General features: G+C 42.2%; 1 protein-coding gene across 10 annotated transcripts in view; it reads left to right on the top strand.

Moving 5' to 3' along the window:
* The window catches only part of FMNL2 (formin like 2), a 333,150-nt gene that overhangs the window by 232,515 nt on the left and 82,815 nt on the right, over positions 1–17,820 (top strand). For 8 of the 10 annotated variants that reach the window (XM_051849548.2, XM_051849552.2, XM_051849550.2 and 5 more), the window contains exon 6: positions 1,906–2,058. The exons of the other annotated variants lie outside the window; for them this stretch is intronic. In XM_051849548.2, the coding sequence (XP_051705508.1) occupies positions 1,906–2,058 (153 nt within the window). The remainder of the gene's footprint in view (positions 1–1,905; positions 2,059–17,820) is intronic. 10 annotated transcript variants of the gene reach the window in all.

Raw genomic sequence — 17,820 nt, 5'->3', positions numbered from 1 at the left:
ATACCTCATACATTAGATGGAAGAAACTAAGAAAAATCAACAGGCAAGGGCTTATCTTCCTGAGAAATTGTCCTCTGAAATATAATCCTAGTTCTCATAGCTGATCTCTCTGAGGCGTCATATTATGTGACAATGCAGAATATTACCACGTTGTATAGTTTGAAATCTGGAGTAAGACTGATGAAATTAAAGGAAGACTAAGAAGCATTAGGACTGATGGATAAGAATGACGTGCTGTGTATTCTGTATTTGCTGCAGTGGAATTTTACCCACATGACAGCAGAACTTGTTTGAACCAGCTCTCCCAAATGTCCCCTAACACAGGACCAACGGGGAATGGCTGTGCTACCATAAGGGAAGTCTTACAGTCTGTAGCATAATACAGTGTCCATTAAAAGATCAGAAGTCAGATTTGTTTCCTAATCTTGTACCATTATTTATTTTTTTCACTGTTCTTTTTTTCTTTTAACATTCTTTGCTTTTAACATTATTTAACATTTCTTTTAACATTCTTAGTGTTGGTTGTTTTAACTAGGTAATAAATTATATGCAGGTACATAAATTGTTGTCTTTCTTAAAACTAATGGGCTGAAAATTTGCTTAGTGTTCATTGGCATGTAGCAATTTTCTATCCAGTAGTATGTGAGGCAGCAGGTCCTTAAAATAGAGGCATTCACTCAGGTGGCTGTTGGCCTTGTCTGCTGTGTGAGAGTAGAGATGAGTTGAGAGTAACTTAATTCTCTGAACAGCTGGATTACATGAAGGCTACAGAGGGACCTGGTGCCAATGGCAATGCTCTGCATCATCTCTCCATGCCCCCCCCCCCCCCCCCCCCCGCCGCTTGGCTTGTCCAATCTCAATTAGAGGCTTTGTTTTCAGTTTTTTATGAAATTACCCCATTCTCCTTCTTTTCTGTTCAGCATTGTTTCCTGCGTGCAAAGACAGACAAAGCTGTCCGTGATCAGACCCCTCCACTGACTTGGTGCATCAGTCTGTGCTGTCCAGTAGGTAGAGTGAAACCTAGATGGCCACTCTAACCCAATATTTGATTCTGGTAGTCATACTTTTATAAAAAGCATTATTACTTCCAGCACAAATTACTGCTTTTTTCTTCTGCAACATCTCCTAAAAATCTTTCAGAGGATGTTAATGACAGCTGCCTTCTGCTTCTTCTGCCTCTCGTCGGCTGTTGCTAGATGGAACTAGGTGAACAATCAATATGCTGGTTTTTCGAGAGAGCAGTTACTGACTTTGTGAGGGTAAAAAACCATGGAACACAAAGGCCTGTCTGAAAAACATCACTAAAACTATACAAGAATGAGCAACGTAACTTGCTGGTTATTCTAACATGGTTAACATGAGTAATAACCTCAAAAAATATCAGAGAAACAACAGTCTCACTTTAAAGAGCACCACATTGGGAAGAGACTCCAAAATCAAAGCCGTTCCATAACTTTGCTAGTAATGTATTACATATGGTTGGAAAAGTACCCTTGCCAACAAGCCCAGAGAAAATGCTCACTGAAAATTGATGGGTAGGAATAAATTAGTATAAGCCTAACATATTGACTTGTTAAAGCAAAATGAAGACAGCTGTAGGGTCTTTTCTTCCTTTCCATCATAGCAGTGTTAGCCCTAGGTAAGTTAGTGAGCCTTGGAGTAAAGCACAGAGTTCATCGCTATTTAATTTTCACCATTCATTGTTATTATTTCGTCAGGCCCTGTATTTGTCATTTTGTATTTTCAAAGCTAACATGCAGTCCAAAGAAATTATTTTGTGTTGCCTTTGTTTGCAGACTCTCCATACTAGAGTGCCAAGTACTATAGGAATAGCAGGTTACACACATCCATGTATGTATGCAACTGGAGTTTTGAGTCTCTGGTGGCATTTCTGTTTCATTGTAGTTTTGACTTTGAGAGCGTGGAGAGTACTGTGGAGAGTTCGGTGGACAAATCAAAGCCCTGGAGCAGGTCCATCGAGGACCTGCACAGAGGGAGCAACCTGCCATCGCCTGTGGGCAACAGCGTGTCCCGCTCTGGAAGGCATTCTGCACTCCGGTAAGTTCTTTGAACCAGAAGGCCACTTTGGCAGGATGCACTGGGACAGCAGGGTCCCCTGCTTCCTCTGGTGATGCGAAACAGGGTATCCATGTATCTTGCCACCCAGCACTCCATCTCCAGTGATTCCAAGTTGAAAGTATCTTGAGCAGCTCATGACCCTTTGGGCAGTACTTACAGCTTTCAACAGCTTGCTGGAAGACACCTTGTCTTAAGCACAGAAAGTGAGAACATTCTGGCAAGTGATTGAGTAGGACAATCTTGTAGGGAGAGATCTGTGAAAGCAGGCAGATGAGGATGTCGTGATACAAGCACTGTTTGCGGGGCAGAAGCAGCTCTTTGAGATCCAGGCATCTGAAGAGCCCCTTGAAGCACTCTGTAGCTTTCCTCCAGTGGCACTCAGGTGTGTGTTTGGGCCATGTGCTCTTGTCACAGGTGCAGAGTTGCTGGAGTGATCATTCTTATCAACAAGAGAACTTTCAGTAGTGCTCCTTTTCTTAGGGGTCCTTCACATCAACCTCCCATTTCCTCGTAGGCCTGCCTTCTGTAATCCTTCTTGGCTGAGACACCTCTGTGCTGTGGGAAGAGTCTGTAATCACCTGCCTATACCAGTCATGGTGTAATATTGCTGAGGTTGTTCATGCATTCACAGCTACAGTCATGTGTTCACTGGAAAACAGTTTTGAGTTTCTGATTTGCCAGGCACTGCACTGAGAGTTAATTGTATGTTTGTGGGTAAACCAGAACTCCTGTCTGTGAGGTAGAGCTATCTTCTGGAGCAGGGGCCAGGAACATCTGGCTCATGGGCTGTATAAGGCCCGTGAAATCATTGGCAACCACAATGGCACTTGAAATGCAATAAATCTATAGCAGGCTAATTTTTAATTTGATAGTTTTATATGGCCTGCAAGCGATGTTAGAAATATTTGAATGGGCCAGCACTGTGGCTCACTTGGCTAATCCTCCGGCTGCGGGGCCGGCACCCCGGGGTCTAGTCCCAGTTGCTCCTCTTCCAGTCCAGCTCTCTGCTGTGGCCCGGGAGGGCAGCGGAGGATGGCCCAAGTGCTTGGCCCCCTGCACCCACATGGGAGACCAGGAGGAAGTACCCAACTTCTGGCTTCGGATCGGCACAGTGCTGGCCGTAGCGGCTATTAAGGCAGTGAAGCAAGGAAGGAAGACCTTTCTCTCTCTCTCTCTGTCTCTCTCTCTCACTGTCTGTAACTGTCCAACTCTGCCTGGCAAAAAATTAAAAAAAAAAAAAAATCTGAATGGTCCTTCGTAGGAAAAAACTCCCCTTACCCTGATATAGAGCAAGTTCATAAATTTGTATGGCCTAGGAGTTCAATGTAAAATTTTATTAATAAGATAATTGTTTCCAAATCTTGCTATTCTTGTAGCTCAGAAAGCTTCTGCCATTCTAGACATGATCTGGCAAGGGGACACTATTTGTTTAAGTGTGACGGTCACCTAGCACCACCGTGGGTGCTAGGGTCATTGTACTAGAGTCTTCACATCAGATTGCGGTTGGTGATGTTGTTTCCAAACCTTGTGCATTTGGATGCCTTTTGCCTCAGGTTTTGATCATGGGAAGTTAACAAAAATTCTCCATAGCCAAGTTCACTTCTGCTGAAGGATTTAACATTTGAATATGACACCTCTAATAACCCATTCAGATTTTCCTTGGTTGGAAATTCCAGAAATGTGAATGGGTTAGAATGAATTGATTTAATAATAATAAGGAGCTTTGTTTCAGTTCCCCTTCTGGAATTTGCCACAGGCCAAGGACTATACCACCTGCTAGTCTGCATCAACTTCACATGTGGGCAAGGGGATGAATGGGCTGATTCGAAAGTTAAATAAAGAATGCCTGTAATTAATTCCTTTAATTCTGAAGAGTTCCTTGATCACCTTGGCCCTTGATTGGAAATTTTCACCACCAGCTTAAAATATGTTCAGAGAATTTAATTTATAAAGTATATTTTAATTTGGTGTCCCGTCATTCCTTAGTTAGAAGCTTTTATTAACCAGCTGGTACCTTAACAAAATTTCATTTTTCTCATTGATAATTGGTTATGTCTCCTGTTAAAAATGATTGAAGATTGTTCCTTGAGAGCACATTGCTTTCAGTAGAATGGAAGAATCAGGAAAACAGGGAAGCATACTAGGTCCAAGAAGGAATGTGAGGTACCGGACCGGAAGGTGAGGTACAGGGACATCAAAAGCCAGCTTGATCTGCCTCACAGCCGACTCAGAGGAGGTCCTGCCAGAATTCATTTTAAATAGAAAAGACAGACCAGTGTATGGAGAGGGCCAGGGTAGAAGTGCTATGCAGAGAAACATAGCGACCACAGGACGTGTCTGGGTGGCAGGTGTGCTCTGCAGCCACGAAACCAGCATCGCATTCTTCTGTTTCGTGTTGACTCGGTTTCAGGCTGAGGCATGAAACGTGAATTTCCTTGATGGCACGTCACGGTTTCTAGTAACTCAGAGTCAACATGGCAGTAACTTACATGCCGTTCACTGGCTTGAGACTCAGATTTGTGTGTTTTGAAAAAATGTGTGGTGGTGATTTTCCAGCTCTTGTGGCTCATGGATTTGTGCCTGGATTCCTATCCTGTATTTGGTCATTGGCTAGCATCTGTGACTTAACCAAAACAGCCGTCAAAAGTACAGGCATGGGGCTCATGCTGCTGTCATGTACCCAAAGATTATTTACTTTTTTTTTTTTTTTCCTTTTCTTTGTCCTTCACCTCTTTGTTTTTCTATTCCCCATGCAACTTTCACTTTTTGGCTTCCTGCTGTCCTTTTGCATTCTGCCATCGCGCTTCTGACCGTCTTCTTTGCCGTCTCCTCCTGTTGTGGTTCTTTCCGTCTCTTACACTGCCGCCAGACTCGTATATCTGCCCTGTGGGTTCAGCTCATAGCCACCAGAGCTGCTCCTCCCCCACTGCCTCTGGAACAGCTTCAGTTTGCACACTGGTGATGAGGCTTCCAACCGGAAAATCTCCTAAGTCATGGGTGAAAATGACACTCGAGAAAGCCCAGAGTGTGCAGTGGCAGTGCTACGACTGTTCTCCACGTTATAATAGGATAACTTCATGGCTTGGTACCAGCATGCTGCACTGGGATGAAGTCTACTGCCTTTCGGACTTTGGTATACTCTGTTACCATATTATGAGTCTTCATTTTCAGAATTGGAACCTCTCAGGCATATTACGTTTTTACTAACATTATGGTTTTTTAAAGAGGAAAAAGAATATTAGCTCTTGTCCTATGGAGATGATTTATTTTGGAAGCTTTGTTGACTTTGTGTCTTCTGTATGCAAATGCAGACTTTAATTCCCTCTTCCCAATCGCCAGACAATAACAGAGATAGAGTAATCTTATCCAGTAACACTTGACAAAAAGGATTAAACTGGAAAGAAGAAATTTCAAACACTTTACATAGGGGGCTTGACTACATAGGAAAACTATGCTATTCTAAAATACAAGGCTTTTGGATACAATTCTAATGTTGACAACATACTCTTCTTTTAGGACTATATTTTAATGATGTAAAATCGATTATTAACTTTCATAACATCATGCATGCCTTGAGTTGTATCAGTGATTGAACTTTATATTAAGCATACATTTGTCAGATTGGCCAGATGGAAACATGTTGATATTGATGCAGTAGAAATCTGGTTTTGTACCATCTGTAATGCCTTCAATCAAGATATGTTTTTGTCAGCGTGGCTGCAGGTCTGTCTAAATTAGGTGATGTACTTTAGACACATGTGCCTGTAGGTCTATGATGACAAAGGCTGCATGATTTCAGATACAAGAGAAACAACTTTTACTTTAAGGGAAGACAAGGTCAGTGCCATCACACTTAAATTAAGAAATGGCAAATACAGCAAGTTAAGGCCTCATGTTTTTATTTTTTTATTTCTACTTTTTAAATTTATTTGAGAGGTAGAGTTATAGACAGTGAGAGGGAGAGACAGAGAGGTCTTCCTTCCGTTGGTTCACTCCCCAGATGGCCACAACGGCTGGAGCTGCACCAATCTGAAGCCAGGAGCCAGGTGCTTCTTCCAGGTCTCTCATGCGGGTGCAGATGCCCAAGGACTTGGGCCATCTTCTACTTCTTTCCCAGGCCACAGCAGAGAGCTGGATTGGAAGAGGAGCAGCCGGGACTAGAACCGGCGCCCATATGGGATGCCTACTGCGCCACGGCGTTGGCCTTGGTCCCAGGTTTTTAAAGAAGGGGCAGAGTACTAACTTAGGGCCTTTCAGAGGGGACTTTGGCTGCCAACAAGAGTTGATCCTCAACACTAGCCATCAGGGAAATGCAAATCAAAACCACAATGAGGTTTTACCTCACCCCGGTTGGAATGGCTCACATTCAGAAATCTACCAACAATAGATGCTGGAGAGGATGTGGGGAAAAAGGGACACTAACCCACTGTTGGTGGGAATGCAAACTGGTAAAGCCACTATGGAAGTCAGTTTGGAGATTTCTCAGAAACCTGAATATGACCCTACCATATAACCCAGCCATCCCAAATTAATTTCCTTTTATCCAAAGGAAATTAAATTGGCAAATAAAAGAGCTGTCTGCAACTCAGTGTTTATTGCAGCTCAATTCACAATAGCTAAGACGTGGAATCAACCTAAATGCCCACCAACAGAAGACTGGATAAAGAAATTATGGGATATATACTCTATAGAATATTATACAGCAGTAAAAAAAATGAAATCTGGTCATTTGCCACAAAATGGAGGAATCTGGAAAACATCATGCTGAGTAAAATACGCCAGTCCCAAAGGGACAAATATATGTTCTCCCTGATCTGTGACAGCTAACTGAGCACCAAAAAAGAAACCTGTTGAAGTGAAATGGACACTATGAGAAACAGTGATTTGATCAGCCCTTGTCCTGACTGTCAAGGAACAGCTTACTATTTTATTCCTTTTAGTATTTTTTTGTTCTACTTAATACCATTGGTTGAACTCTGTGATTAACACACAATTATTCTTAGGTGTTTAAATTTTAACTGAAAAGTGATCCCTGTTAAATATAAGAGTGGGAATAAGAGAGGGAGGAGATGTACAGTTCGGCACATGCTCACTTGGACTTACTCCTAATGGTAGAGCTAGAAACATGCCAGGGGATTCCAATTCAATCCCATCAAGTTGGCATGTACTAATGCCATCTTACTTGTTAAAGTGATCAGTTTAAGTTCATAATTGACCAAAAAGATAGGATTAAGTATCAAAGGGATTACATAAATAAGACCAGTGTCTGCAAATAATAATTGATAGAATTAAAAAGGAGAGAACGATCCAACATGAGAAGCAGGATATACAGCAGACTCATAGAATGGCAAATGCCCTAAATAGCACTCTGGCCTCAGAATCAGCCTTTAAGGCATTCACATCTGGCTAAAAAGCCCATGAGAGTTTCTCAGGCATGGAAAGCCAAGACACTGTGGCAAAAACAAAACAACAACAACAACAACAACAACAAAAAACAAACAAAAGCCTAAATGAAAGATCTCTGTGAGTAAGAACCCAATGGAAAGAACAGGCCATCAAAGAAGGCAGTACCTTTCTATGAAGGGAGAGAAGAGAACTTCCACTTTGACTATGGCCTTGTCTAAATAAGATCAGAATTGGTAAACTCAAGAGGCCTCCATAGCCTTGGCAGCTCATGACAAGAGCCTTGGGTGATTACTGACATCATAAACAAGAGTGTCAGTTGTTAAATCAACAATGGGAGTCACTGTGTACCGGCTCTCCATGTAGGACCTCTGCCCTTAATGTGTTGTACTATGCAAATTAACGGTAAAACTACTACCCAAGCAGTAGTGTATACTTTGTGTGTCTTTGTGGGTGCAGTCTGTTGAAATCTTTACTTAGTATATACTAAGTTGATCTTCTGTATATAAAGATAATTGAAAATGAATCATGATGAAGAATGGGATGGGAGAGGGAGTGGGAGATGGGATGACTGCGGGTGGGAGGGAGGTTATGGAGGGAAAAGCCACTGTAATTCAAAAGTTGCACTTTCGAAATCTATATTTATTAAATAAAAGTTTAAAAAAAAAGGAGTTGATCCTTAAGTTGAAGAAAGGTTGCTCCAGGTGGAGGTGAGTGGAAAGGCTGTGAGATGAATGAAACTTTTTACCAAAGATCAGGCATGTCCAGGGAAGAGGGGAAAGTGTGTCCTTCCAGGGACAGAGTGTGTGTGATGTGATGGAAGTGAGGGCTGCACCTTGGAGAGAGTGGGTCAGAGGTGTCTGAAGCTGAAAAAGTCTGAGTGGTCATAAGTCCGGCCCTTCTCATTGGTGTGAGGAATGTCCATGTTGCTTTTAATATATTAATATAAGTAATATTATTTTACATCTAATTGTTTATATTAAGATGTATTTGGAAGTCAAGGTTAGAGAGAGAGAGACTCCATTGGCTGGCTCACTCCCCAGGTGGCCACAGTACCTGGGCCTGGGCAGGCCGAAGGCAGGAGCCACGAGTGTCATCTGGGTCTCATACATGGGTATCAGGGTACCAAGGACTTGGGCCATGTTCTGCTGCTTTCCCAGGCACATCAGCAGGGAGCTGGATTGAAAGTGGAGCAGCTAGGACTTGAACTGGCACCATATGGGATGCCAGCATTACAGATGGTGGCTTAACCCATTGTGCCACAGTGCCTGCTCCCATATTAATTACTGTTAATAACACTTTTTAAGATTTGCTTATTTTCATTGATTGGATGGACAGAGAACAAGAGACAAAGATCTTCCATCTCTTGGCCCACTCCCCAGATGTCTGTAACCTCTGGGTCTGAGAATTGGGAACTCAATCCAGGTATCCCACATGGGTAGCAAAAACCCAGGTATTTGAGCCATGACCTGCTCCCTCCCAGGATGCACATTAGCAAGAAGCTGGAATCCAGAGCAAAGCTAGGACTCAGGCCCAGGCACTCATATGGAATGTTAGCATCCCAGGTGACATCTCCACTGCTGCAGCAATGCCCACCTTCTTCTTTCTTTCCGGACTCCCCTAGAATAAGCACTTTACTGTTTTTGCTAAGGCTATTATTTTCATGGAAAATGCATGTGTGCATAGTCATCATGTGACTCTTTGCCATCTGTATGTGTAGCGAATTTACGTGAAGAGATGAAGAGTTTAGATCCTTGTTGCGGCCGGCGCTGTGGCTCACTAGGCTAATCCTCCGCCTTGCGGCGCCGGCACACCGGGTTCTAGTCCCAGTCGGGGCGCTGGATTCTGTCCCGGTTGCTCCTCTTCCAGGCCAGCTCTCTGCTGTGGCCAGGGAGTGCAGTGGAGGATGGCCCAAGTGCTTGGGCCCTGCACCCCATGGGAGACCAGGAGAAGTACCTGGCTCCTGCCATCGGATCAGCGCGGTGCGCTGGCCGCAGTGCGCCAGCCGCGGCGGCCATTGGAGGGTGAACCAACGGCAAAGGAAGACCTTTCTCTCTGTCTCTCTCTCACTGTCCACTCTGACTGTCAAAAAATATATATATATATAAATACAGATCCTTGTTGATACATTTTAGTACAGGAATCTATTCCTGGTGCTGTTTTGCATAGGAGTCACCAAAAAAAAAAAAAGTGTATGTATGTGTTCACTTAGAAAAACAAAGTAGCAGAAAGAGCGGGCAAGAGATCATCCACCTGCTGGTTCACTCTCGAGTTGGGAATCTGGAACTCCATCCTGGCCTCCCACATGGGTGGTGGGCCCAAAGCACTTAAGCCATCTTCTGCTGCCTTCCAGTGCATTAGCAGGGGGCTGGTTCAGAGCGGGGCAGCCAGGATTGAACCAGCACTCCCATGTGAGATGCAAGCATGGCAAGTGGAAGCTTAATCCACTGCACCGCAATGCTAGCCCCATAGGAGCAATTTTAAAAAGCATTTCTAAATGACACAAAGACACAGAGAGCATTGATGTAATTTTGTTGGGGAGGGAAACTTTCATTGAAGGTCCATTGTGGGCCAGTTTCTGTGCTAAGAGCCATTTGGGGCCGGCAACGCGGCTCACTAGGCTAATCCTCCACCTGCGGCGCCAGCACCCCGGGTTCTAGTCCCAGTTGGGACACTGGTCCTGTCCCAGTTGCTCCTCTTCCAGTCCAGCTCTCTGCTGTGGCCTGGGAAGGCAGTGGAGGATGGCCCAAGTCTTGGGCCCTGCACCCACATGTGAGACCAGGGGAAGCACCTGGCTCCTGGCTTCGGATTGGCGCAGTGCTTGCCGTAGCGGCCATTTGTGGGGGTGAACCAATGGAAGGAAGACCTTTCTTTCTCTCTCTCTCTTTCACTAACTTTGCCTGTCAAAAAAAAAAAAAAAAATAGCCATTTGGGATTTCCTTCTCACAGTGCTTCTGTGAGGTAGCTGCTGTCATTACCCTGGGAGGACACTGGGTCCTGTTACCAAAGAGGAGGTGAAAGAGGCAGGATCTGAACACAGGTGGCCTGAGTCCTGCAGGTCCACTTGTCATTATAGGGGTTGTCTCCTGCCTAGAGGTAGGACTTTTGTCCCCAAGCCACAGTAGGGGCTTTGGCTGATCCTTCACAGGAGATGGTCACACAGGTTCCAAATGAGCTAGTGCAGACCCCGGTCAGTATCCTGGAATGTGTCACCAATTTTAGAGATGTGCGAAACTGTTTGCTGAATAAGTGACAAGAAGGGGATAAAAAGCTGTGTATTTTTGATTTTAGTGTTACCTACTTGCACACGGGAAGACATTGAAAGGAATGTTTAGCAATGAAAATTCTGGTTGTGTTTTAAAAGATTGTTAGCTAGTTGAAAGAGCTAGAGAGAGAGGAAGAGAGATAGGTATCTATCATCTGATGGTTCACTCTCCAAGTGGCCGCAGCAGCTAGGAGCCAGGATCTCCATCCTGGTCTCCTACATGGGGGCAGGGGCTCAAATACTTGGGCCATCTTCCACTGCCTTCCTAAGCACATTAGCTGGAAGTTGGATTAGGAAGTGCAGCAGCCAGGACTAGAACCTACAGTATAATATGGGATGCTAGCATCACAAAACAGTAGCTTAACTCACTGTGCCACAACACTGGTCCCCGTAGTGACTATTTTTGCAGAAGTAGATTATGGGTACACTTTCGAAATTGTTTTTATCCTATTACTGATATAAAATCTTTGCAATAGGTGCCAGTGACTAGAGTAGCAAGGGCTACATTAGAAAGAGCTTTCGGTTGGCTTTTCTCGACAGTGGAATGGGAAATGACCTGTGGCAATCCAGCTTTTCATGGGCTGCTGACTGCATTAGATGTCGGTTGGAGGAAGGGGGGTTGCTGAGGTGGCTAATGCTGGAATCTCAGCATGTGTCACTGATAGCTACTATGCAGAGCAAAGGCCAACGAGGAGAAGATTCAAAAATTGACTTGGTGGTCAAATAAAGGAAAGAGAAGCATGTATGATTGATTAGAAGGGAAACAGACCTATGAGGGGAGATGGAAAAGTCAGAACCCGGTGGGAACCTCAAGGTCACATAGTCCAGCCCTCTTTTGTTAATGAGACACTCTACGCCTTGATCTCCAGAATGCCACCTGGTTCCTGCAGCTCCTTCTCCACTTTGGGGGCTGATGGCTTCAGTGGCTTGTTGACTATTGCAGTTAATGCTTGTGTTCACTGCAGTATTTTCCCAACTTTGTAACAGTCATCCTATTTAAGGATATAGGACTCTATTCCATTTTGCTTATAAACCAAGTGTTATTTTAGAAGGATAAAGCTCTTTCAAACTGTTTCATTTCAATAAGTAGCATTTCACTATTAGTTCTCCTTGTCAGGGGGAGACGTTACCCAAACTCTTTTCTTTAGCAGTTACAAATGTCACATACAAAAGGTGTTGGGATTCCATAGTTAGAAATTCAAGGCTGAAATTTTTTTTAACTTTTATTTAATGAATATAAATTTCCAAAGTACAGCTTATGGATTACAGTGGCTTTTTCCTCCCCATAACTTCCTCCCACCCGCAACCCTCCCTTCTCCCACTCCCTATCCCCTTCCATTCACATCAGGATTCATTTTCAATTATCTTTATATACAGAAGATCAATTTAGCATATATTAAGTAAAGCTTTCAACAGTTTGCACCCACACAGAAACACAAAGTGAACAATACTGTTTGAGTACTAGTGATAGCATTAAATCACAATGTACAGCACATTTAGGACAGATATCGTACATGAGGAGTAAGTGCACAGTGACTCCTGTTGTTGACTTAACAAATTGACACTCTTGTTTATGGTGTCAGTAATCACCCGAGGCTCTTGTCATGAGTTGCCAAGGCTGTGGAAGCCTTTTGAGTTCGCTGACTCTGATCATATTTAGACAAGGTCATAGTCAAAGGGGAAGTTCTCTCCTCCCTTCAGAGAAAGGTACCTCCTTCTTTGATGACCTGTTCTTTCCACTAGGATCTCACTTGCGGAGATCTTTCACTTAGGTGTTTTGGTTTGTTTTGTTTTTGTTTTTGTTTTTTGCCAGAGTGTCTTGGCTTTCCATGCCTGAAATACTCTCATGGGCTTTTCAAGGCTGAAATTTTTATTTGGGTTCACAAGAAGAAGGTTGAACTTGGTTTTGTTCTTTGTTTCAGCTTATGTGTATTAGGAGTGTAGTTTCTGACAAGATCCTGGTCTCCTGTTTTCTTCCTTCTCCTTCCCCTCATTTATACAACTCAACTGTGATTTTATCGCTTTCATCATTAAGAGTTGTTGTGACTGCATTTCATTCTGCACGTGTTCCTTTTACTTGCTTCATTTCTTCTAAATTTTCCCTCTGGAAGTGTACTGAAGAATTTGACCCACTGTTAGCACAGAACCTGATTTTTCAAATGGGAAAAAGCTATAAAGATGAAAAAAAATTTTAAATGGTATTGCCAAAGCTTAACTTCCCTCTGCTCACCCCATGATATGGCAAATGCTGATTAGAATTTTCATTAACACCTAATTTAGAAGGAGAGAAGACATTGTTAAGGGAGTAGAAGAAAAAGGAATGGTTAATGAGACAGTCATTGTGTAAAACACACACGTTATTTCTGAGGAAGAAGAGATGTTTGAGACACTCCTTAACCTGGTAGAAAGTTGATCTGAAGATTTGAAATTGCAGAAAATGTAACAACCTTCTGTAAAATAGACTTTCTAAATTTGGCAGATTTTCCATAAATAATCTGTAGCTATAAATTTTTGGATTTTTTTTATCACATTCGCAATCAGAAATAACTGGGGATGGGTTTGGTTGTCACATATCAGTTTTGTAGTTCTTTTTTTTTTTGCTTATTGAAAGTTATTAAAAGGGAAAAATACACTTTGATAAAAATGTACTTGGGTTAAGAATTTATAATCAAACTTTACAGTTTGGAATTTTTTATAATGGCTCTACCAGTGAAAATGGTGACAACCTTTAGTGATAGCTTGTGTACACACCATCCTAGCAGTTTGTCAAGTAATTCCTGCTAGAGAAAGATTGACTTCACTTGTTCCATCTTTTTTTTTTTTTTAAAGATTTATTTTATTTATTTGAAAGTCAGAGTTACAGAGAGAGAGAGAGGAGAGGCAGAGAGAGAGAGGCCCTCCATCCGCTGGTTCACTCCCCATTTGGCTGCAATGGCTGGAGCTGCACCAATCTGAAGCCAGGAGCCAGGAGCTTCCTCTGGGTCTCTCACATGGGTGCAGTGGCCCAAGGACTTGGGCCATCCTCTACTACTTTCCCAGGCCATAGCAGAGAGCTGGATCGGAAGAGGAGCAGCCGGGACTAGAACTGGTGCCCATATGGGAAGCTAGCGCTTCAGGCCAGGGCGTTAACCCACTGCACCACAGCGCTGGCCCCAACTTGTTCCATCTCTTTATTGGATTATTTCTTGAAGGATCAACTAACTAACTGAGAGAGACAATGTGGAATGGGAAAACAAGACACCTTGCCATTGTGTTATGGATTCTGATTGAGGAGAAAATAGGTTCTAGAACTTGCATCATATGTTGTGAGATTAAATTAAGAGTTTTTCGTTGACACGATTGTGAATATTCAGTAAAGAGGTAAGACACTGAAGGTGACTCAGCAAATTTTTACAGCCATGGTCTACAGTCCGTTCATAGCTAAGATTTCTTGTGTACTTAATTTGTGAATGGTACCTTGCCATGTGTTGAAGATACAGAAAGATGTATTAAATAGTTGTGTATGATTCATGGCTGTTAAGGTACTTTTACCATTTATTATATCTTCATGATATCTTTGGGAGAAATTCAAATATTTTTAACCCATTTTACAGATGAGGAAGTTATACTGTAGGTAGTAAGTGGCACAGCTAGGATTTATTATCAAAGTCTTCTAACTTCTTTCTGCTATGTTGCAGTGTTTATCTACAATTTGAGAAAACATGTCTGTTAAATGTCAAGTGATTCAATCCAAAACTAATGATAGAGAAATCCAGTGGCTGGATTGAACAGACCCTAGAGTGAATTCATGAGACGTGGTTTGGGTAGGAAATAACAGTGAATGAAACGTGGAGGAGTGGCTTGCAGGTAGGGGCATGGTGTGAGCACTGGTTAGGTGGTGAGACCTCATGGTTCCCTTAAGGAAATGATGAGCGGAGTCTGAATGGAAGTGGTTTAGAGCCAGTTTATGTAATGTTTTTGAGGTCCAGGCTGTGGAACTGTCACTGTAGTTCATTACCAATGCTGTACTGAAGGTTTATGGAAAGAGGGGTTAATTTGGGATTAGCATGGAATAATTTTATTTATAGGTTGCAGTAGTGAGATGGATTTCATGGATACTTTTTGTCTAGAATATATCCTGATAAATTAACCACTCAATAGCAAATGATTCTGACAAAGTGAATATGATAAAAAAAATAATAAAATTAAGACTAACAGTAGTTTTTCATTCATATGATGAGTCAGCACCCTTCACTTAGTCCGTTTGGACAGTGTGTACTGAGGCCTTTTGACCACAGGCTGTGTTCTAGCTGCAGTCTGGTCTTCTAATGGGAAATAGAGACAAACAGAACATTTCGTATAGGATTTAATAAAAATTCATTTGGAATTTTGTCTCCTCTCCCTCCTTCTCCCCTCTCCTTTTCAGTTATAACAATCTGGACTCCACTGTTTCAGTCCTGTTTGTTTTGGCTATAGAGACAGTCAGAAAGGTGCTTGGCTCTTTTTTTTTTTCTTTTAGCAACATTTATTTTATGAGTTTAATTGATAGAAAAAAATATGTCCAAGTGATGTCATGTCTGAAGGGTAAGAGAGAGGAAATCTAAAACCTCAAGTCTTGGTTGAAGTTCTATGAGCCCAGACTTTGGACTCATAAAAGACTAATACAATTATGCCAAATTATGTGACATACTGAGTTAGTGGTGGGTTTCAGTTTGGGTTGAACCATTACATCAGCTTCTAAGGGGGAGTTCTAATTCCTATTCTTTATTTACAGGTAGTTTGACATTTGAATAGTTTGATAGGCTCGCTAAAAATACTTTTTTGTAAGAGAAAAGTGTACGTTTTCTTGTTCTAGTTGCTGTTTAACACCTAGACATGTTGAATCTCCTCCCGTGGAAGCTCCATAGGAAGATCATGATAGACCCTTTTGCCAGTCTCTGGGAAATCTTGATTAATTTAGTTGTTCAAGGGGTTCTGCAGTCATGAGCAGTCTGTGGCTAACAGAAACTTGGGGAGAAAAGGGAAGCATTTAAATGTCTGAAAATACGTATATGTGTTGAGAAAACAGATGGGCAATCACTCATTTCAAGGCATCACTGGACTTCAGTTTTGATGTTCATTAAGTTCTTGGGAATTCACAGGTTTAGATCTGCAGGTAAATCCAGTGTTGGAGCTTTTGCCCAGGAGCAGAGATCTTCCAGAATGGTCATGAACTCTCCACTTTTCACTGCTTGTGTTTATGACTTTTTTGGTTTTAGTTTACTGCTTTGTATTCCTAAACATTAGAGACTAGCTCAAAATTATTGTAGCTTCCTGTTTGGATTGCCTTGTGATGGGCAGTGCTTTAAGGCCAGCAAAAATTACTCTAACCAGAACTCTGAAGAAGATTTTATATATATATGTATATATAATATATATAAAAATAATATATAATATGTATAATATATTAATATATAATATATTAACATTAACATAATAAATATATAACATATATTTTATATATATATACATGTATATATATAAAAAATTAAGGCTGTGAACACTTAACCTAGCAAGAGAAGTTTCTTAGTTTCTAATCTGTAGTTAAGCAAATGCAAGAGATTGACTTTTCTGGATTTTCTTTGCTGACCTTACCTTTTGCATTCTTGAGTCAAAAAAATTGAGGTTTTGATTGCCTGGTTGGAGCTCACTAGTCAATCATTCTGAAGGTCTTTCTGAATATAAACACTTTTCACCGTGGCACCTGCCACAGCTTCTGCATAGGTGTCGGTACTCAATATGTGCTACAAGGCAGACTCATGGCCAAGCATGAAGTAGGTGGCTCAGGTAGCAGTTGTCATCGTAATCCTAAACAGTAACTCCTCTATATTGGCTTCTTTAAGGATTTTTTTTATAGTTTTTTATGCCTACCACTCATACTACCATCTACTTATAACTTTATTATTATTATTTCCTGTATATATAACCATTGGTATGTGCCTAAAACTAACATAAATGTGCAAAGAATTAGATTTTAATCTTACATCAATTTTGTATCTTTTTATAATCACAGAATGTTATGTATTCTTATTACTCACTATTCCAACACAGGATCTCATATTAGAATACTAGGAAATATTGAGAATTTTAGTTCAGAGCTTGGGAAAATAGCAGACAGCTCTTGAGGTTGATACTAGAAAAGGCCCTGAGACATTTGGTGATGTCAGTTTTCCTACTAAAAACCACTCCAACAATCCTTACAAATTGCAGGAGCTCCAAAAATTCAACCCAGGGCTGTTTGCTGCCTATTGGAATCCCATCTTATGTGTTCAGGCATGGAGAGACACACAGCTCTGCTTGCCAGCCTGCGAGGAACAAGGTGCGCAGGGTGGCAGGAAATAATTAGTCCCAGCGGGCCAGAGGTTGAGTCGCAGTTCCCAACCACCTGCCCCATATATCTCATTTTCGGTTTTCCCTTTGGGATCTGAGGGAGTTCTCTCTAATCTTCCTATCTCAGGGAACCTGCCTCAAGTCACCAGGGACGTAACTGTCCCAGGACCTCCTAGACCTGTTTCCATCGACTTGAAAGAACTGATATACTTCAGCCCAACAGGCTGGGCAGGAAGTGATCTCTCAGAGACAGGGAATGCCAGTGATCATGGCTGAGTGAGGACATCGGAAAATGCTCTCATCCAGAAACATGATCAGAAAACTGGCAAAAACAGCTAGGGTAAACTTTCTCAGGACTCTGGAAATGAAAGTCCTAGAGCGATCTGGGGAGCATCTGCTCCAGAAAGATGATGGAGTCTCAGAACAGCAAGCTTCGTGGCATTTTGACTTACTCAGTTCCCAGCCTTCCCTTTCCAGTTCCGCAGTGACCTTGAAAAGCAGAAGCTGCACAAGGGCACCCTGGCAGCCCCTGGAGGGAGCAGATTGTTGTCTGAGCAAACTTCCGAGCCCCACGGATTAAACTATGAGTTGAGATTCGAGAACTAACGGGGAAGAGAAAGAGGACCCAGGAGAGTGCATTGTCACAGAGGCCGATTTCACAAAGCTCAGTGAAGGAAGCCTGCACCATAGCTGTTGACAGAGTGTGGCTCACACTACATGGGACA

Source organism: Oryctolagus cuniculus, chromosome 3, assembly GCF_964237555.1.
Source record: "Oryctolagus cuniculus chromosome 3, mOryCun1.1, whole genome shotgun sequence".
In the NCBI taxonomy this organism is placed as follows: Eukaryota; Metazoa; Chordata; class Mammalia; order Lagomorpha; family Leporidae; genus Oryctolagus; species Oryctolagus cuniculus.
The sequence above is the reverse complement of the archived record's forward strand: the minus strand, read 5'-3'. Positions and strand labels throughout refer to the sequence as shown.